The 23,199-nt window shown below is 41.5% G+C and overlaps 1 protein-coding gene across 3 annotated transcripts in view; it reads right to left on the reverse strand.

The window, feature by feature from the left end:
* The window catches only part of FIRRM (FIGNL1 interacting regulator of recombination and mitosis), a 387,122-nt gene that overhangs the window by 97,810 nt on the left and 266,113 nt on the right, over positions 1-23,199 (reverse strand). For all 3 annotated transcript variants that reach the window (XM_077452604.1, XM_077452605.1, XM_077452603.1), the window contains 2 exons: positions 10,004-10,189; positions 2,759-2,881 (listed from right to left, as the gene is read on the reverse strand). In XM_077452604.1, the coding sequence (XP_077308730.1) occupies positions 2,759-2,881; positions 10,004-10,189 (309 nt within the window). The remainder of the gene's footprint in view (positions 1-2,758; positions 2,882-10,003; positions 10,190-23,199) is intronic.

The raw sequence follows: 23,199 nt of genomic DNA on the forward strand, positions 1-23,199 counted from the left end.
AGGTAATAATCAGTATGCACCATATTTAAAGAAAACATAACTGAGCAGGCAAAACACATTTTTTTAAGGGGTTCATATTCTACTGTAGGTCCCAACTGAATGGAACAAAGTAGACAAATGAAGCAACCCCTGTTCAAAAGTCTGCATACCCTTAGTTCTTATATAAACAAAAGTGTAGCGCTGAATATACCAGAATGGAACACCATGGATAAGGTGGACCAAGGTATAGAATTACAAATGGAGACTATGAGTGCTATGACACAAGATAAAAATGGTGTAATATCCAAAAACCTTGTGAGGATATGAAAAATATTAATGTGTAGTGACTATAATAAAGTCCAAACACAAAAAAGAGGAAGTATAGGTGAACTTCATAGAAGTTGAGTCCAATCAGATGACTGTAGTTAATTCCTCAGTGACAAATGATGAGATGATGCAGGAACGAGGATAGCTGTGTCCACCAGACAAGATGGACCCACCTGTCATACGACACTGGGTCAATATTGGGCTTATGTTGGCCAAAAGCCAGATGCTAGTCGGTAGTACCAACTCAGATACAGATGAAGCCTGTAGAGGGATCCCTCCAGAAGCAGATGTTTGATTGATCAACAAAAATGGATCCCGTTATGGTAACCAAATATCCAGAACTCAGACAGGTCTTCCAAGCAGATAGAGATTGGACCCCAAAGGAGGGTTTGTACCAGGAGCCAGTGACAAATAAGACGTTGTCACATTGGAACCATGTTACAAAAAAAGAAAAAAGGCTCCATATGGTGAAGGTTAGAAAAAGGAGAAGATTTTTAATCTTATAAAAGATACAAACATCAACAACAGATGCCTGCATAAAATGTGATCAGGTGGGTCCACCTTGTCTGGTAAGATGTATTTATCTACAACTTTCCATTAGACGAATATCCATCCCATTTTGTATGTGCCACGCAGCTATCTTTTTGCCTGCATCATCCCATCATTTGTCACTGAGGAATTAATTACAGTCATCTGATTGGACAAGGTTTTTGAATATTACACCATTTTTATCCTGTGTCATAGCGCTCATATTCACCATTTGTAATTATATACTTTGGTCCACCTTATCCATGGTGTTCCATTCTGGTATATTCAGCGCTACACTTATTTTATATATTTCACTTGGACTTTGTTGGTTTAGTGTTAGCAGCTTTCCATTGAGTTGTTCACTGCAGCAATTTTCTTTACTCTTCACATACCCTTAGTTCTTAGTTAAATGCCCAGTAAACAATTGGTTAAGAAGGAGCCAAAATACTATGTGATAATAAATGTTTTCATATGATCACTATCCTTAAATAAAAAGACGGTTTTTATTCATGATCAAATTTTCAGTTTCAATGCCAAAATGTCACAATTTCTAGACAGGGTATGCAATCTTTTGAGCACAACTGTATGTAATTAGGAAATGTTATGTTTAAACATTAACATATTGTTTGTACAAATATTTCATGGCTATACTAAGCCAACTACATTACTAAGAGCCACCTGCTCTTATATACTAGAGTCAATGTCTCACAATTCTGACAACTGAGTTGTATATGTTGTCATAAGACTATTGTAAGTAATGGTGTATATGTAAACTGATCAATAAAATATGGCATTGTTGTTTTCATTCTGTAGGCAGTTTTAAATGCATAATCTTCTGTATTAAAGTGGTTGCAAACCTCTGACATGAATTATGAACAAAGCATATCCCTCTATAGTGTGTAATTCTATCAATCCAAAGCACTAAGTGTCACTTCTGTTCATTGCCTCATTCTTCTCTGAATGAGTCACTTCGGACTAGTTTTCCTGACACCATGAGAAAGAAGGTAACAGGGAAAGGAGCTCTAGCACATAGAAACAGCGATAAGGCTGTCAATCTCATACTATGTGCTGTGTGAAGGGGAGTGTGTTCCTTCCCTCTAATCAGCTCTCAGAACTCCCCTTACTGAGATATGTAGCATGCAACTTAAAGTGCAATAAACCCTCCTATTGTTTTCAGCCAAGCAAGCTGCCATCTTTGCCTCTGTTTATTCAACAACTGCCATGATGCTCCATATGTGATCAGTTATGACACCAGCCATTGGATGGTTTGACAGTTTGGTTGAGAGCGCAACCAATGGGAGTGTTACATTTCTGGCACGTGCTGAAAATGAAACTGTTTTATGGATGGGTTTACTTCCGCTTTAAGCTCCCTAGCCCCTGCTTTCTGAGATCCACTTCACAGTTTGCGTAGCGGGAACTCATGTTCCAGCTCATGATTGTATGTGCACGATTTTCACGTAATTCCATCTGTTGCGCATAGGGCAGCTCATTTTCTCTAATAAGCAGTCCTTTGCACATTTGTTTGGCAAAGAAGCTCAGGGACCAAATATTTGGAGCATTTTTTACACGCCTGACAATTATGGAAAATTCCCACTGCGTTTGGAATGTCATTAAGGATGAATGGCACCCAAAACACAAGTCACACAATTTGCCACAATTTTAGATTGCGAGCAGAAACATGCCAATCCTGGCAGCAATTCCCAATTGCCCAATGTGTGAATGGGGCCTGAAATCTCAGACAAGCTGTTTAAATTCTGCACTGTAAAGAAGAGATGACTGCAGATAAGAAGGTACGAATTACTATACGTAAGATTGTTTCATCTCTGTATCACCTGAAGCTAGTCACTTCACTGGGTATATGTGGTTTACAACCACTTTAAATTCCTATACTAACACTATTTAAAAATTGTTCTCTATATTTTACCTGCTTTTGAAAAAAAAGAGGAACCAACTGGACTATAATCACAGCCACATCAGAGTGCTGTTCTGAATCAAGTAACCTTCCAGAAGAACGGCATGCCATCAACAGTGCAGATAGTGACAAATTCTGTGAAAATCAAAAATCATATTATTAAATATGTAACAAAGGAAAATGCATCATTTGTTGATCAAGTAATGACATACCTGAATTCATAACTTATTTTTCATGCCAAAAATTCAGTAAACAGATGAACAATTCTTTCTTTCATTAATGCACAATTACTACAAGGCCATAATTCTCAATACAGACCTAACCAGAAATGTGGATACAGCATTAACTGACAAGTGAAAAGCTTAAGATTTATTTTCATGTGTAACATCACGCCATATCTCACAGGCTATGCTGTTCCTGCTGCTTAAAAACTACCACCAGGTACCCGAAAAGTCATGCACCTATGTAAGCTGCTTGACTGCACATGGGTTGGTTTTAATGTGCTGGCATTAGGACCATCCTGTGTGTGGTAGTGCACTTAGGTTAAGTACATGCCCTGTTGGGTACCTGGTGGTGGATTTTAGGCTATATGAAGAGTAGCACAACTGGTAAACATAAAACATTGCCTAAACTATGATGCTTACTAGCTACACAGCTACTGTTTTACAAGCAGATTCTGCCTTAAATAACTTTCCCTGCCACATCATATGCCTCATGAACACATGCACTTTATAGAGTGTAAAAACGGGGCATATTGGGGGGGCCGGGAGGCACAGGTGCAGCATACAGCCCACTGTCAGCAGTCTGACAAAATCAATGAGAGGCTGCTATACATGGCAACTGTATACAGTTCCAAGCGGAACTCTCTTACATGGCAGCATGCACACTGGGACGTGTGCCCGAATGCACAATTTTTGCATATGGGACATACGTTCTTCTACGCAAATGGCACAGTACACGAATACCATTCAGAACCGAGTACAGCCACCACATGTTGCAGCTCCTCATCGATTTTGACAGGCTGCCAACAGTGGGCTGTAGGCTGCACCTGTGCCTTCCCAGTATTATGTTCTATGGACAAAAGCGTTCATGTGCATGAGTCCTAAATGCTTTTTTAACTAACGCAATACCAGACATTTTCAACCCTTTTCTGTCCAGACCATTTTTAAGTTTTCAGCACTGTCACACTTTGTATGACAATTAAATCAGTCATGCAACAATGTACTCAAATGGAATTTTTTGGAACAGACATAGCTTTACGGTGGTGGCATTCTTTTAATGATATTTAATCACCCCTGTTTTTTAAATGTAATGCTATGAAAACAAACGGTGAACAATTTGAAAAAAAAAGCAAATTTTTGTTTGTTTCTGTTATAACATTTTGCAAATAATTATCTTTAACCACTTCAGCCCTGGAAGGATTTACCCCCTTCATGACCAAGCCCTTTTTGCGATTCAGCGCTATGCCGCTTTAACTGACAATTGTGCAGTCGTGCAAAGCTGTACCCAAACAAGATTTACATCCTTTTTTCCCCACAAATAGAGCTTTCTTTTGGTGGTATTTGATCACCTCTGCCATTTTTATTTTTTGCACTATAAACAAAAAAGAGCGACAATTTTGAAAAAAAGCTATATTTTTGAATTTCTTGCTACCGGTATAATATCCCCAAAAAATATTAAAAAAGCAAATTTCTTCCTCCGTTTCGGCCAATATGTATTCTTATACATATTTTTGGTATAAAAATAAATAAATCGCAATAAGAGTACATTGATTGATTTGCGCAAAAGTTATCACATCTACAAAATAGGAGATAGATTTATGGCATTTTTATTAGTAATGGCGGCTATCTGCAATTTTTATCGTGACTGACATTGCTGTGGACAGATCGGACACTTTTGACACTATTTTGGGACCATTGGCATTTATACAGTGACCATTGCTATAAAAGTGCAGGTATTACTGTGTAAATGTTACTGGCAGGGAAGGGGTTAAAAACTAAGGGGTGATCAAGGGGTTAAGTATGTTCTCTCAGTGTGTTATAACTGTGGGGGGGGCTCACTAGAACATGAGAGATCATTGCTCCCGATCACTGGGAGCAGTAGATCCCTGGTCATGTTGCTAGGCAGAACAGGAAAATGTCTTGCTTACATAGGAATCTCCCCGTTCTGCGTCTCCGTGCCACGATCGCGGGCCACCACAAGTCATTGAGTCCTTGGGAACGTACCTGCTAGCCACCAATGACAGTGACGTACGGGTACATCGCTTTGCGCTCCCATGCCACTTTGCCGACGTATATCAGCGTGAGCCGGTCGGCAAATGGTTAATGAATTTAAGCCAAAATGTATTCTGCTACATTTTTTTTGTAAAAATAACCCAAATCAGTGTATATTATTTAGTCTGTGTGAAAGTTATAGCGTATATAAACTATGGCATATACACTATTTTACCAAAAGTATTGGGACACCTGCCTTTGCATGCACATGAAGGTTAATGGCATCCCAGTCTTAGTCCATAGGGTTCGATATTGAGTTGACCCATCCTTTGCAGCTATAAACAGCTTCAACTCTTCTGGGAAGGCTGTCCACAAGGTTTAGGAGTGTACCCATGGGAATGGTTGAATATTCTTCCAGAAGCACATTTGAGAGGTCAGGCACCGATGTGGATGCGAAGGCCTGTCTCGCAGTCTCCGCTATAATTCATCCCAAAGGTGTTCTATAAGGTTGAGGTCAGTACTCCACCCCAAACTCACTCATCTATGTCTTTATGGACCTTGTTTGTGCAGTCCAAGTTATTTAGTAAGAGGCATGGTGCATTTTTTTGAAGTTTTTTTTCACAAAGTCGTTTTAACAAGTTGTGTCTCACACGCAGCATAGGCGTACTTAGAATTACACCCAAAAACACATTCTGTTAGGTCTCCTAATTATGGGGATACCACATGTGAGACTTTTTCACAGCCTAGCCGCATAAAGGGGCCCAAAATCCAAGGAGCACCTATGGACTTTCAAGGAGTGTAAAATTATGCATCCATTTTCCTGACTACCTATAACATTTTTAGAGGCCCTAGAGCACCAGGACAGTGGAAACACCCACAAAATGATGCCATTTTGGAAAGAAAACACTCCAAGGTATTTTCTAAGCGGCAAGGACCCTTGAGAGATAATAGATGATTCAAAGAATAATTTAGTAAACATTTACAACTTGCATTGAGCCTCTTCACCTCATAATCTTCTCTGGTTACCGCCTCTAGCTCCCCCTACATCCGGTGTCATCTATCTCTTTCCTCCCCAGTTTTACTGTCCCTGGTCCACACCTTTCATTTATGTAATTTTAGTACTTTCAATTATAGAGGCTCAGCCTCGCATGTGAGCATTGCCTAGGGTGTTCTACGTGCAAAATGCAGCCTGCATAAAACTGCCAACTCTTCCAGATTGACACCCACAATATTAGATTTTGTGTGAAATCAATAACTTCTAATCCAGTGGCTGTGAGTAAAGAAGTCAGCTTATCTGAATAATAGATCTGTGAGTTCCTGTGCCCAACCAGGTGTGAGAGGGGGCTCCTTTCAGCAGACAGCACAGAAATTATTGTATCCCGTACCAGGAAAGAGCCAGACACCTCAACATCTGCAATTTAGGAGCTGAGATTTCAGCCAAATTCGAAGTACCATACCTATGCTGAGAGAAAGGGTCAGACTATTCTGGGTTTACTCCAGTGATAGACAGAGGAACTCTTGGCTGCAGACCTCATTAGTCTGGACTGGGTGCTGCTTCCTGGACACTAGGACTGTTGGGACTTGTAGTTCTATAATGTCTGTGCTACTTTCTGGACACTGGGACAGCAGGAATCACTTGCTGCCAGAACCTGTGGGGGCTCAAGACTGCAACTGGATCTCCAGAATCTTTCTGCCTGCTTTGGCCAAGGAGCCTTGTTCCAGTGCCGCTCGGTCCTCCTCATCCTTCACCCCTACTTGTGGGTTGTCCTGCTACCCGGTGAACCCGATGCTGCAGCAAGGTCATCTTAACCTTCTCCTGGATCCAGCAACCACCCCCTGCAGGACTCTGCAAGCCCTCTTTCTGTGGATGACCCTGCTCTTTTTCTTCTGATCCTCATGCTTCAATGCTGCCTGGGAGCACTCCAAACTGTGAATGCACAGAATCTGCTCTTCCTTTCCATGCATCCAGGTGTCTCCTGTACTCAACTCTGACCCTTCACCTGCTGCTTAACACACTATGATCTTCAGAAGCTGCCAGTGTGAGTAGTCTCCTCTGATGCCCTGTGATTACTGACAAGTGGTTGCTGTCTTGTGACTGTTATTCTGTGCTTACTGCCCTGCGTCCCCATCGTTTATCCATCATGCTCCTTAGGTTTGCCCATTGTGCACCGATTGTTGAACTATATTACCCTTCAGGACTTGCCTTTGTTGTGCCATATTGCTACCCTGTGAACTATTTGTCATGTACAGCACCCGGTTGGCTCTTCCCTCTGGGCCCTGATCTGTCTGCAATGCATAGAAAAGCCGAGACACCCAGCAATGACGTCACTGAGTCTTAAATAAGATATCTAATAAAAACTGAAAAGTTTTATTGTTAATAAAAATCATGTTGGGTGAGGGATAAAGGAGAAGCCAAAATATAAGATTATTTTCAGCTGTAAAAACTGGTTTAAATGGCTTTAATTTCCTGTACAAACACCAGAGCTTGAAAATCACTAACAGGAGTCTGCTGCAAAGACCTAGTCTTACAGTTTCATGAGATACTTCCACCTGTGAGCTGACGTGATATTTTGGGAAAGCAAATTATTTGGAAAAATGCAGTTATTTGATTTTTTGTTAGCACCTTGATACAGCTAAAGCTAACAATAGAATGGTTATAAAGGGAAAGGAAACGTATGGTGTGAAGGCTAATCCCATAAAAAAAAAACACTTTAAAACATATCTCTTAAGCCCCATGCACACTATCAGTTTTTCTGCGGAGTTTTTCCTTCAGGTTTACCAAAACCATGAAGTGCAAGGGCCTGCCTGATTGCATACAGATTGAAACTCCTAAGGTTTAACCTCATATTATATGGTTTTGGTAAATCTGAAGGAAAAACTCAGCAGAAAAACTGATGGTGTGTATAGGGCTTTATTGCTACAAATTTGTACAATGCACAACTTTCAAACTTAGCTTTAACCACTTGCCGACTGCCTAACGTACTGTGGGTTGGCTCTATTGCACAGAATCACGTCCCTGTACGTCATTTCGCGCAATAGCCACTGGGGGGGGGGGGGGGGGTGCGTGCATGTGAGACGCTGGAGGTGCGATTGCATGCAGATCGGGCAGAGGGAGAGCCCTCTCAATGTCCCCTGGCCACCAGTGATTGTTCCCAAGAGAGGCAGAACGGTGGTCTGACAGGGGAGAAGATAGAGATCTAGGTTAGCAGGAACACATGTCTCTGTCTTCCCCCAGTCAGAGCAACCCCCGCACAGTTAGCAAGCACCCCCTAGGGCAGCGATGGTGAACCTCAGCACCCCAGATGTTTTGGAACTACATTTCCCATGATGCTCATGCACTCTGCAATGTAGTTGAGCATCATGGGAAATGTAGTTTCAAAACCTGGGGTGGGGTGCCAAGGTTCATCATCAATGCCCTAGGATCGCCCCTAATGTTAACACCCTTCCCTGCCAGTGTCATTAGTACAGTAACAGTGCATATTTTTAGCACAGATCACTGTAATAAATGCCACCCAGTTAGGTGTGTTCTATTTGTCCACTGCAATGTCGCAGTCCAGCTAAAAATCGCCGTCATTATTAGTAAAATAAATAAATAAAAATCCCATCGTTTGTAGACACGACAACTTTTGAGCAAAACCAATCAATATATGCTTATTGGGATTTTTTTGTTTTACCAAAAATAAGTAGCAAAATACACATTGGCCTTAATTGATAAATTAGATTTTTTTTTACATTTTTTAATGGATGTGTTTTATAGCAGAAAATAAAAAAAATATATATATTTTTCAAAATGGTAGCTCTTTTTTGTTTATAGCGCAAAAAATAAAACCACAGTGGTGGTCAAACCCCCCACCCCAAAAAAGCTCTATTTGTGGGGAAAAATAGGACATCAATTTTAGTTCGGTACAGCATTGCAATTGTTAACCACTTCAGCCCCGGAAGATTTGGCTGCTCAATGTCCAGGCCATTTTCTGCGATACGGCACTGTGTCGATTTAACTGATAATTGTGCGGCAGTGCGACGCTGTACCCAAACAAAATGGACATCCTATTTTCCCTACAAATAGAGCTTTTTTTGGTGGTATTTGATTGCCTTTTTTGTGCTATAAAAAAAAAAAAAAAAAAGTGCGACAATTTTGAAAAAAATATTAATATCTTACTTTTTGCTACAATAAATATCCCACATTTTTAATTAAAAAAAACATTTTTTTCCTCAGTTTAAGCAGGTATGTATTCTTCTACATATTTTTGGTAAAAAAATAAAAAATAAAATCAATAACTGTGGACAGCTTTGCGCAAAAGTTATAGCATCTACAAAATAGGGGATAGATTTATGTAATTTTTATTATTATTTTTTTTTAACTAGTAATGGCGGCGATCTGCGATTTTTATCGGGACTGCGATATTGCAGCAGACATATCGGACACTTTTGACACATTTTTGGGACCATTAACAATTATACAGAGATCAGTGCTATAAAAATGTACTGTATAAATGTCACTGACAGGGAAGGTGTTAACACTAGAGGGCGATCAAGGGGTTAACTGTGTTCCAACTGTAGGGGGGGTGGAGAGAGACACATAGTACATAGTATGAACACACTATCGGTTTCTACTCCCCTGAAAGGACTGGGATCTGTGTGTTTACACACACACATCCCGGTTCTCGCTTTGTCATGAGTGATCGCGGGAGCCCGGTGGGCAGACGCCGAGGGCACGCACCTCTACTGGGCAAAAGGCGAAGCGACGCAAGGCAACATAGTTTCGCCCCGCCGTGCCATTCTGCCGCAGTAAAACTGTGGCAGCTGGTCAGCAAGCGGTTAAAGTAACGCAGTGCTGTCTCGCAAAAAATGGCCTGGTCATTAAGGTGGTAAAAACTTCCAGGGCTGAAGTGATTAAATAAGCAGAGCTACTTATACAACTGAAGAGTAGGGAACATGAATATTACAAACTGTGTTTGCATTCTAGAAAATGGTATCAGTTTCCTTGCTGGTTTGTTTTCAAAACAAATTTGAACAAATTACAAAGAAAAAGAAAATTATTTACCAGTTTTTGCAACTCTTCCAGTGTCTGCATGCTATCCAGACATTTTTTGCACTGCAAGAATGCAGTTTTATAAAGGTTTTTCTTCACCTGGGAACCCCAAGCACTTGGCAGAGATGAAAGTGAAATGTGTTGCCAGAAAGATAAATTTTCTTCTTGCTCTGGAGGAAACATTTTGACAAAAGACTCCTAAAGAAAGGACACATGTATAAAAGATCACATTAACCAGTTAAGCTCTTGCAGATGTATACCCCTTACAGACTAAAGCAATTTTTTTAAATTTCAGCTCTCAGGCTTATTGTTTTGGTAATAAACTTGCTATTTATGATGCCAAAACAATCTTTCCCTTGGCAATATTGTCTAGTGAAAATTCTTTTATTTTCTTTGCAATCTACGGATAAAATATATTTTTATATTTTGACCAATATTTGTTTTATAACAGCCAGGTTTCCTGTAGATATAAAGTGCACATTTTATTCTATATTTTGTCTTGTTTATAATGACACTGAAATGGAAAATTTTATTAAATATTTACCGTCATTTTCCTTTCCTGACGCCAATACACTTTGCATGAGGCATAGGACAGTTACGTCACAATTGCCTCCATCCCTATCAAACCAAAGCAAGAGAAGTTGGAACTTTACATGAAGCATGCGGATTTGGAAGCAAAAATTGAGCTGGATGGGTCCGATAATGTTGAATTTATTAAATATTACACAGTAAAATACATCAAAAGCAGTGGTACATATTGCATCCATGTGCCACGTATCCGGCGCAACACGCCTGACGCCAGCTGTTGTCAGCATCATCACGTGGGCACCATGAATTCATCGGGCGTTTGATACGAGGCAGAGTAGTTTGTCACCAATCGCTGGCCGTGCAATGCCCTGGGGGGTGGCGAGGCAAGCATTTGTTCATAGCACAGCTGTTAAACACAGGGGCTGCAGATTGGGAACCCCATGCAATAAGTGCAGAGCACTTTCTACTGAACAGATTCAGGTAACACACATCAATTTCCCCTTTCCTTCTTTCACATGCTTGTGTTTCACAGTTCTCTCACTTTCAATGATAGTGTTCACTATGTTGGAACATCCCTATTGTTAACACAATTTCACTATTACACATTTGAGTCCTCTCACTTCTAAACGATAGCGTTCACTATTCCCATTGCTTCCAACACGGATTCACTGTCACACATTTTCTGTTCCCTTCTCTTTACCTTTCTTTTTCCCATTTCTTTTCTTCACTTTTCTTGCCTTCCTTTTCTTTTTTACTTTTCCTTTTCTTTTTCGTTCTTTCCCCTCTTTTCTCCTTTATCTTGCTCTCCTTTTTCTCCCACCTTTCAATGTTAGTGCTTACTACGTTGGTGTTAGAAAAGTTTTAAATGTTTATTGTGTGACTATTAGAAAAACAATATTCCTGAGACTGATTTTTAAAAAACTTACTTCTGAGCACATTATTGTATTAACTTGTTGTATTGTTTTGTCTTAATTAACTCCATAGTAAGTTGTAGGATGATTAGATTTAACTAAATATGATAGCCTAAGAATGTACGGGAAAACATGAATAGCAAAATAAAGTACCATCATGTACCATGACACCGTTATTTATGTTTCCTCAGCCAATAGAAGCATAGAGGTGGTATTCTTGTAGGAATAAGGGGGGGGAGACACATTCTTTTGGGAGACATTTTTCTTCAGCTTCTGTCCTGTAAGCATGTCTCCCTGTTGTGGGCCACATCAGAAATAAATTGTCTACTTCTCAATACATCTGGAGTTTTGACTGATCACAAGAGAAGATTCCTAACATTTTTGGTCCTTCGCAGCCGGAAACACGCTGGTTTTCAGATCAGACAGCCCGACAAAACTTCGGTGAGTATTGGACTTTGAATCTCACTGAACCATTACGACCCCCATTCAATGTTATTTGGTGAAAAAGGGGCGGGGGCCTATGGTCTGAATTCCACTGTCTGTTTCTGAACTTAGTGTGATCCAGTCCAGGTGTTAGAGAGGTAAGATAATTTAAATTATTCTTAATTCTTTCTAAAAGTCTCTTTTTTCTCTTTCTGATTGATTATGGTTCAATGTGTTGTAATTGCCGACATTGGTATTGATCGTATAATATCTAGGTGATCCAGTGCTCGTAGAGACACTTGGGGACATTGTCTAAGGTAAAAAATTATGTCGCCCGCTGTCCGGACAGATAAAAAAAAAAAAAGATTTGAGGTATACCGAACGTTGGAGGTTGAGTGCCCGACGATTTAAGCGCTATTTAGTTAAGTGATCTAAAAAGATCACAAGGCTAATTTTTTTTTTCCCTTTCTCGGTGTGTTCACTTTCTCTTTTCTCATGTTTAACTTTTCTGTTGATCTTGCAAGCTCATTGAATAACGGTACTGCTGAGATACGTTTTAATTATTTTCTAATTCTCCCTATAGTGTGGGGAGTGTTGATGTTTATATTCTTCTTATATTCCTTTTGTTACCGTGAACCGAGAGTCACTATTCCAGCGTTTTATAGGTTAATGAGAGACCAGACAGACACTGACAATGGGAAGTAACATTTGTAAGAGAATATCTTGTGCTTGTTTATGCTGTTGCTGTGTCCCTGAGGTGCCGTTAGAAGGAGATAAGAAATGTATGCATAGCAATGACCCAAAGTCTGTTCAATATTGTGCTAAGTGGGAGAGGAAGTTTGGATTTAATGGTAAATTAACTGTGAAAGGGTGTCAGGAGTTGGTGGATAAGCTTAAATTGTTAGGACCTAAAGATCAAAAAAGGTATGGGTTGGAAATGGCGGAGTATTGGCTTCAGCATGCTAGAATTAGAGTAGAAGGAAGGAGAACAAAGGAAAAATGCCAAGCCCAATTGTCCCTAGTGGACAAAGATGATGATCTCATCTGCTATACCCAGAGACCACCTCCTTATAATGGTCCTCCCCTTCAGGTGCAAGCAACTGCCCAGAGTAACACCTTCCCTGTGACATCCACCCCTGTCAAAGGAACCGCCTCTGAACAAAACCCCAACTCCACTTCCTCAATCTCTCCAGACAGTAGTTCAGTCCTGGAGATGAACAGATCGATCCTTGAAACATTAACTGACGCCATAACTCATGCGCTAGGTGCCCCAGCAGGAGCCAAGAGACTAAGTAAACCTCCTATTAGGTATGGTGTGGAGGACGGTGAGGAATACCCCTTGATAGAGGTCCCAAACCCAAGGGGAGGACAGAATGATGCACTGGGCCAGCCATATCCCTTGACTATGACTGTTTTTCGACCATGGACTGACAGTGATATACAAAAGGCTACAGAACACATAAAACATCCAAAATTAGGTCCAGCTGAATTCATTGAAAACATAGAGGGATTACGGAACAGTTATAAATTGAATGGGGTGGAAGTAGAGAGAGCCCTGAGGAGAGTATTAGGATCAGATTGGGCCTCGGTAAACTGGGACTGGGACCCCTGAGCCCCAGCAAATGCACAGGGACGGGGGATCCATTGCCTCCAGAAAGCCCAGACTTAGGAAACAGGTTGACTGCCTTACTGAACAGATGCCAGCTTAGATGGGTACAACGGACTGATTGGCAAAAAATAAATATGACAGTACAAGAAGACAAAGAAAGTGTCAGTGACTACCTAAATAAATTACGAGAGATTTTTAGAGTGTTCTCCGGGCTCCCCGAAGCTGAGGATGTGAATAGTGCATATCAGCAACAGCTAAAGATTGCTTTTTTTTAAATGGATTGAAACAGGATCATAAGGATTACATTGTTAAAAACATGGTTACTTACCGAACTGCATTAGTTTTAGATGTTTTACAATATGCTAAGCATTCTGAGAAGTATTTGAAAACAAAGGCAAAAAAGAATGTGAAAGTAAAGGTTTTTGTGCAAGGTGATGAAGAAGAGGAGGATGCAGAAGAGTACACTGCTGAGGCAGAACCAGAGGGGTCTCATAGAGGGAGAGGCACAGGTGGTTTTAGAGGAAGGAACAGTTTGAGGAAGAGGAAGGGGTAGAGGACAATGGAGGAATAAAGAATGGGTGGAAAGAAGGGAATGTTGGGATTGTGGAAAAAAGGGACATTTGACTAGGGACTGCCCTGAGGGGCCAGGCCCTCACAAATTGGATTGACAAGAAACAGTATGTGTGAGACACCTGGAAAAGATGGGGTACGTTGAAAGCTGACCACAGGTCGAGTTAATGGTAGAGAGAAAATGTGTACAGTTTTTAGTGGATTCTGGCGCCTCTAGGACCTTAATTCACCTTGCAGATGCGTCCCATATTGATAAATCTACAAAATCTATTTTGGTACAAGGAGGGAATCACTGTCTGAGTATGTCACCATTGAGGAACCAGAGACAGGGGTCAAGATCACAACCAGAGTGATCTTATCTACTGTCTGCCCTGTGAATCTCTTGGGTAGAGACCTAATGTAAGCCATGCGCATGTCAGTCGGTGCACAAAATAATGGGTTTGCAGTCCAGGTAGGACAGGGACCCATTAACCCAATAGAAGATACACACTACTATTACTCCTTAGATGTGTATATGAAAGACAAGGAGACAGTTGACACTGTTGACAAAATGATTAATTATGCTGAAACTGTGATGAAAGGTAGGACAGTGGATTTACAGACACCAAATAGAGCTCACTGCACAATGTATTTTAAGAGAACACCAGGGCCTGATCGGTATTATGCTTCCAGATTTTTCTTAAAGAAGGAAGTTACCCTGCAATTAACCAATGTTTACTGGAGTGTTGAGGGATTCTGTGTATCAGCATGTTGTAAACCCCCCCGAGGAACAGGTTCTGTTTAGGGAAATTGCCCCACATCTATCCTTAGCTAAACCTAAAAGCCGAGATTGGAAAGATGTAGGAGAGTTTGTGAAGGAATGTCAAGACCTAAGAGATTGGGCTCCTGTGGGCCTACCTGATTTATACAAAAGTAAGTCGACAGGTTATTTCTGTCACAAACCCTTGGGACACAAAATCATTACAACACCCTCAGCACACATGTGGGCTGCAGGAACTGAATGGTACTTGGCACAAGAGGATCACCTGTTAGATGGGCTCCCAGAGACACTGTGGACTAGAGGTCCAGCAAATGTAGGACTCATGAAAGGAGTCCAACCAGTAACCATCACTCCAAAATCACACCACAGACCCCACCTAAGACAATACCCCCTTAAGAAGGAAGCAGAGGAGGGTATAGCCCCTGTAGTAGATGAAATTTTAAAAACTGGGGTGATTATTCCATGTCCTGACAGCCCTTGCAATACTCCTCTTTTCCCTGTTAAGAAGGCTCCGCCTTCTACAGGCTGGAGAATGATACAAGATCTCCAAGCTGTTAACCAGGCAGTTATACCAAGAGCTCCTGTGGTACCAGATCCACACACATTACTGAATGATTTAGATCCAGGGAATGAATTATTTTCTGTGATTAATATAAGTAATGCCTTCTTTAGTATTCCGGTGCACCCTGACCATCAATTTTGGTTCGCTTTCACCTACCGGGGAAAAAGGTACACCTTCACCAGACTGCCCCAGGGCTATTGTGAGTCCCCTACCATCTTTTCACAAGCAATGTCCTCAAACTTGGCTCAGTTTGTACCCCCAGGGGGAAGCCAGCTCCTCCTCTATGTAGACGATATCTTAGTGGCGTCTTCCACATAGGAGGTTTGTAGGGCTGATACAATGGCTCTGTTATATTTTCTCCATGATCAAGGGCATAAGGTAAATAGAGCTAAACTCCAGTTGTGGCAACAGCAGGTCAAATACTTGGGGTACAACATCTCAAAAGAAGGTCGGCACCTGGATGAGGAGAGAATACGCGCACTCCTCCAGCTGCCAAAACCAAAGGCAAAGAAACAAATGATGTACTTTCTGGGTATGACAAATTTCTGTAGAGCCTGGATTCCTGGGTATTTAATACTGACGACCCCATTGCTACAGGCAATATATGGGAGCCCAATGGCCCCCCAGGATGCTATAAAATAGAGTGAGGAAACAGACTGATTTTACGGACCTAAAACAAGTCCTTTCTAGTTCATCAGTGTTAGCCTTACCAAACTATGACAAACCTTTTGAACAGACATTGGACTCAAGGGAAGGTCACATGACATCAGTACTTACACAGTCACATGGCGGCCACCAGAGGCCGATTGCCTACTACTCTACAAAATTAGACAGTGTAACTAGAGCACTTCCACCCTGTGTACAGGCAGTGGTCGCTGCAGCTGAAGCAGTCAAGGCCTCAGCATCCATAGTGCTGTATCACACAGACTCTCAAGGTACCACATGCAGTGTCTGTTATCCTGTTACAACAAAAGATATCACATTTGAGCCCAGCACAACACCTTTCCTGTATGACAATACTCTTGACACAACCTCACTTAACAATACAGAGGTGTACTACATTAAACCCATCCACACTACTACCACTTCCTACTGACGGGTATAAACATGACTGCACAGCTGCCATCGCTGAAAAGGTACTGCCACGAAGTGATCTGAAAGATGTACCATTATCTAACCCTGACATGATACTTTTTGTTGATGGTTCTAGTAAGAAAAATCCAGATGGCACAAATGCAACAGGATATGCAGTATTGACACAGGATGAGATTTTGGAAGCGGGGCCACTACCAAAACATTATTCAGCACAAGTTGCAGAACTTGTAGCACTGACAAGAGCATGCATACTGTCAGAAGGAAAATCTGTAACCATATACACTGACAGTCAATATGCCTTTTCAACAGTACATGTTTTTGCACAACAATGGAAAAACACGGGGATGGTCACCTCCAGTGGTAAACCAATTTCACATACGGACTTCATTTTAGAACTCCTAGATGCAATACAGTTACCAAAAAAGCTTGCAATCTGTAAATGTCAAGCACACAAAAAATATGCGGACCCCATCTCAAAGGGAAATAAAAGGGCAGATGAAGCTGCCAAAATAGCGGCAAAAGAAACACATAAAATAATGACAGAACAGGAAATCATAGAGATAGATCATACAGTCCTTACTGATATGCAGCAAAATGACCCTCCCCGGGGAAAAACAATATTGGAAAACAAAGGGTTGCACAATAATTGATGACATTTACACATCACCTGAAGGGAAACCGGTATTACCAAAATCTTTATTTAGGTATGCAGCAGTATTAACACATGGAGTAACGCATGTATCAAACAGGGGGATGACTGAGATGTTAAATAAAGTATGTACAGCCTATGGATTCACAAACTACTCAAAAACTTTTTGCTCTCAATGTCTTATATGTGCAAGACACAATGCTCAGGGAGGTATAAGACCACAGAAAGGGAAGTTCCCTACACCGCAATATCCATTCCAACACATTTGCATGGATTTTATTGAATTAGACAAATGTGAAGGGAAGAAATATTGTTTGGTAATTATAGACGCCCTGACTAAATGGGTGGAGATATTCCCGACAGGAAGTGCAGATGCACAGACTGTAGCCAAAGCATTACTAAGAGAAATTATTACTAGATTTGGAATCCCTGAAAGGATTTACAGCGATAATGGACCCCATTTTGTAAATAAAACTATACAACATTTGACAGAAGTGATGGGTATCCAAATAAAAAACCATTGCGCCTACAACCCCCAATCAGCTGGATTGGTGGACAGACACAATGGAATTTTAAAAATTAAGCTGAGAAAAGCTATGGAAGAAACTGGTAAAAATTGGATGTACTGCTTACCATTGGTGGTGACTAGTATGCATATTACACCCACAAAAGAAGGTTTGAGCCCATTTGAAATAATATATGGAAGGCCATATAGAATACCCTTATTGCCAAATGAAACACCAGCTGAAGAATCTGAACGTACTCTATCAGAATATATGTCTAATCTGTTGACACAGAAGCAAATTAATGAAGTCTGTTCTATTCCAGAAGGTCCAATCCAAGGAGAAGAGAAAATCCATATTTGAGACTGGGTCCTGGTAAAAATAATAAAGAGAAAGCATTGGCACTCACCTAAGTGGGAGGGACCGTATCAAGTTCTTCTCATCACTCCCACAGCTATAAGGATAGCAGAGAGGTCTACCTGGATTCAACAGTCCCATTGTAAAAAAGTTTTACAGGCCGAGTAGGGCCTGTTGGCTACAAGAGTTCCAGAAAATGGTGAAAAAAAAGGGAGGTCTCACACAAGGTGGGACTTGTCTCAAACCGGTGAAGTCTCCCTCCCCTTCCAACTCCCCTATCCTATCCGCTGGAACTCTGTAGCTGGTTAGGATGAAAGGGACAGTAATTATCCTTGGGTTACTGGTGACTCTAGGAGAGGAATCCATAAGAGTGGGTAGGCGCTACGGAAGAGTGGAGGAACCTTTGGATTGGGAAAGAACAGGGAAAGCATTAAATCTAACCTTTATAGAGGGAATAACTAGCACTATACTGGTAGACTTCTGCCAGATTGCAGATTGTGGAGATACTACTGGGGCTAGAGGACTTCTATGGGCAGATAAATATATCTGCTGGCTCTGGAATAGGGCAGGATGTCAAGCATGGGATCAGGCCCTGTGGACTACAGCGCATCAAGATTGGGGGTATAATCAACCAGGGGCTAAAAAGAGTGGAATAAAGGAGAGACTCAATCATAAAAGCGGCCAACTCCCCCTGCACAAATAGTAAGAACTGTAACCAACTATTAATAACATTACAGGAGCCGAGGAAGGATGGGAGCATGGGTGTCAGGAACTGACCCCTCAGGAACTTTTTCCTTGAGGTATTACCACCTAATAAAACTAGACAACAGGAAAAGGTAGACTCAGAAGGGAAAGAAGAAGGCCATACTAAAATAGAAGTTCTGAGTAAAACTATAAGATTCACTAACCTAACAATAGAAGATGCCATAGCTTTGGAGACGGGCTACCAAGAAAAAAATGAGTGGTTAGAATGGTTGAGGTACACGGTTAAAACTCTGAAAAAGGAAAACTGTTTAGTTTGTGCAGGAGCCAGACCACATTTAGCAACAGTTTCTTTTCCTCTAGATCACAATACAGATCCAGAAGGTTTAAAATGTATGTTGCAATTGTATAATAAGAGCTATAAACGTGAAACAAATTTTACTTGTCACACATTGAGTTTGTTGTTTCCCCCAGTACAGAGACCTCAGATACCTCCAGCAGTTACCGCTTATTCGGGCAACTTTACTTGTTTTGCACTCCCAGGGAACCGTAGAGGGGTGGATCTTGGGTCACTACCCGATGACTACTGTGTGGAGAGGATTAACACGGACAACGGTGACTGGGTTGAACATGACATTCAGAGAGCTGATGTCTGGTGGATGTGTGGGGATAAGAAACTGCGAGCTAGACTACCGGCCAATGTCCGAGGGGATTGCGCTATGGTCCAGCTGGCTATGCCCCTAAGAATCCTGTCAGAATACCCGTGGACTAAGAGTCACCGACAGTATCGTAGGGACACCTCTCCCTTGGGGTCATTTGACTCTCAGATCTACATAGATGAGATTGGGGTTCCTCGCGGGGTGCCGGATGAGTTTAAAGCCAGGAATCAGGTGACAGCTGGGTTTGAGTCTCTTCTCTGGTGGGTGACTATAAATAAAAATGTTGACTGGATTAATTATATATATTATAACCAACAACGATTTGTAAACTATACTAGGGATTCTGTGAAGGGCCTAGCAGAACAGTTAGCCTCCACATCTCTAATGGCCTGGCAGAACCGAATGGCTTTAGATATGGTCCTAGCTGAAAGAGGAGGGGTATGCAAAATGTTTGGTAGCATGTGTTGTACCTTTATCCCTAACAATACAGCTCCTGGAGGGACAGTGACCAGAGCCTTGGAAGGACTGACTGCGCTATCAAATGAATTGGCGGAAAACTCAGGTATTAATGATCCATTCACAACCTGGCTTGAAGGATGGTTCGGTAAATGGACTGGATTTATCACATCATGTTTGATCTCAATCGCTGTGGCTTTGGCTGTCTTGGTCACTTGAGGATGCTGCTGCATTCCCTGTATTCGAGGACTTTCACAAAAACTCATTGAAACTGCAGTCTCAAGAACAATGTATCAAACCCTCTCTACCTCTGAGGAGACCTATGTGGACATTGAAGCTCAACTTAATGACATACAGTCCGAAAGTGTATAACACAGGGACTATCATCGAAATGTGTTGAGATAAAATAGTCACACAAAGAGGAGGGAATGTTAGAAAAGTTTTAAATGTTTATTTTGTGACTATTAGAAAAACAATATTCCTGAGACTGATTATTTAAAAACTTACTTCTGAGCACATTATTCTATTAACTTGTTGTATTGTTTTGTCTTAATTAACTCCATAGTAAGTTGTAGGATGATTAGATTTAACTAAATATGATAGCCTAAGAATGTACGGGAAAACATGAATATCAAAATAAAGTACCATCGTGTACTATGACACCGCTATTTATGTTTCCTCAGCCAATAGAAGCATAGAGGTGGTATTCTTGTAGGAATAAGGGGGGGGAGACACATTCTTTTGGGAGACATTTTTCTTCAGCTTCTGTCCTGTAAGCATGTCTCCCTGTTGTGGGCCACATCAGAAATAAATTGTCTGCTTCTCAATACATCTGGAGTTTTGACTGATCACAAGAGAAGATTCCTAACAGTTGGAGCATCCCCATTGTTGCCAACCCAGTCTCACTATCACAGATGCCACTTTAACCTCACATTTAATTTTTTTCAATTTTCATTGATAATCATCTTTCACTGTTTTAGTATAGGGCTTGCCTGCTTTTCTGCGTGTGCTGCCTCAGCTCCCGTGCCAGATTTGGTCAATGGCTGCCCACGCAACCACGCCCACGCCCTCTCCATTGCCTCATCTGTACTATATACAAGACTTACTCATTGTCTGATATAATACTCTCATTTTATAGACATCCAATTTACATCAGCTCCTGATGAGCGGCACGTTAGCCATGAAACGCGTCAAGCTTCAGATGCCATAAATTCTATAATCATGCAGTTTTGTAACATATTCTGTATATACGGTTTTACCTAATTTACTTCTATTTCAGGATTATAGAAAATGGATAGAAGGCATAGACCAGTTGTGCAACCCAAGGATGGGTCAAGGTGTCAGTCCCCTCTTCCAATGGATGAGGGTAGCATGAGAGGAACTGGCTCACCTTACAGTTGGTTGACATGGCAAAGAGATCCAGTTGCGGACACGCCTACTCATGAATGATTTGTTTGAAAACTTCAGGGTAAAGGGACCATTTGTTGGGATCCTTGAATTGTCTGGATAGGCGCTCCTCTTCCAAATTGTGACAGCCTGGAAGATATATGGCCCTCAAATCTGGGAGATATTGTTGTGCCAGTGTCATGATTGGTTCCACCTCTCTCAAGATGAATTGGCTGTGCCTTTTCTCTGTATATAGGACTATGCTGCCGTGTTGTCCAGATGGAGCAGGACTGGGTGACCCTGTATGTGAGTCAGCAAGGTGGCCAACGCCATGAATGCTGCTCGAAGTTCCAGAATATTGGAAACTAAACCCTGAGTTGGAAATTTCCATCTGTCCTGGATGTTCAGTTGCTCGCAGGTGGCACCCCACCTCGCTGCGCTGGCATCTGTGGTAATAATAATCCATGGCGGCCATAATGGACGATGCTAAACTAGCGTGTTTTTTGTCTCGCCCACCACCAGAGACTCTGGCGCATCCAGCTGGTGATCGTGATTGGCTGGGCTAGACTAACCTTTTTCCACTCCATCAGGAAGCCCTGTTGAAAAACCCAGAGTCTCAAGTGAGCCCAAGGGCTCATTGGGATACATGAAGCTCGCGTCCCAAGAAGACTAATGCACTGCGATGCTGACATCACTGGCGCAGCCAATGCCTGTTGGAACTATTCCCCGATTTTGGGGCGTTTCTGAAGACGCAAAGAAACTTGTGGCCCCCTGAGTACTGAACTGGGCTCCTATAGTGCCTTGCAAAGTATTCACCCCCTTGGCATTTTTTGTGGTTTGTTGCCTCACAACCTGAAATTAACATGGATTGTTTGAAGATTTGCATCATTTAATTTACAGAACATGGCCATAACTTTGAAGGTTTTTATTTATTTTTTTATTGTGAAGCAAACAACAAATAGGACAAAATAACAGAAAAAGTCAATGTGCATAAAACTATTCAACCCCCTAAAGTCAATACTTTGTAGAGGCACCTTTTATGTGGGATCACAGCTCCAAGTTGCTTTGGATAAGTCTATATGAGCTTGCCACATCTTACCACTGAGATTTTTGCACATTCCTCCTTGCAAAACTGCTCCAGCTAATTCAAGTTGGATGGTTTGCGCTTGTGAACAGCAATCTAAATCTGACCACAGATTTTCTATTGGATTGAGGTCTGGGCTTTGACTGGGCCATTCCAGCACATTTATACGTTTTCCCTTAAACCACTCAAGTGTTGCTTTAGCAGTGTGTTTGGGGTCATTGTCCTGCTGGAAGGTGAACCTCAAATCACACACAGAGTGGTACAGGTTTGGCTCAAGAATATCCCTGTATTTTAGCACCATCCATCTTTCCCTCAACTCTGGCCAGTTTCCCTGTCCCGACCGCTGAAAAAATTGTATTTTTGTACTCACTGTAAAATCCTTTTCTCTGAAGTCCATTAACGGACACAGCTTCAGTAATCTTGACCGTAGGGTTATTACGCCACCTTCAGGAGATGACTAGGCAGAACATGGAATACATGTGAAAAAACTGAACTTTACAGTTCTGCCAAGGGGGCGGTCCCTCTGGTAATAACACCTCAGCCTGCTTCCTACAGCTTAGTACGTCAACAAGCAGGGTGCTGTGTCCGTCAATGAACTTCAGAGAAAAGGATTTTTTTACGGTGAGTAAAAAAATCCTATTTTCTCTTTCGTTCGACGGACACAGCTACAGTAATCTTGATCGTAGGGACGTCCCCAAGCAGTGTCATAATGAGGGGTGGGAACAGCAATAAAACTTCACCCACAAACAGCCGTGCTCCCTAACAGGGGAGTCACCATCTTAACTAACCACATCAGAACTTGCGGTCAACAAATGCAACAGTGCATTAATACTCAAAAATTACTGTTTCTTACAGAGGAAAAAGTGCAGAATTGCAACATTACATAGCGGCCTGCAAAACGTTGCGGCCAAAGCATGAATCCGAAAATGTGCTTACATCCACTTTGTAGAATTT

This window comes from Lithobates pipiens, unplaced genomic scaffold (assembly GCF_037356315.1).
Source record: "Lithobates pipiens isolate NorthernLeopardFrog02 unplaced genomic scaffold, aLitPip1_a1.2 Scaffold_23, whole genome shotgun sequence".
Classification (NCBI taxonomy): domain Eukaryota; kingdom Metazoa; phylum Chordata; class Amphibia; order Anura; family Ranidae; genus Lithobates; species Lithobates pipiens.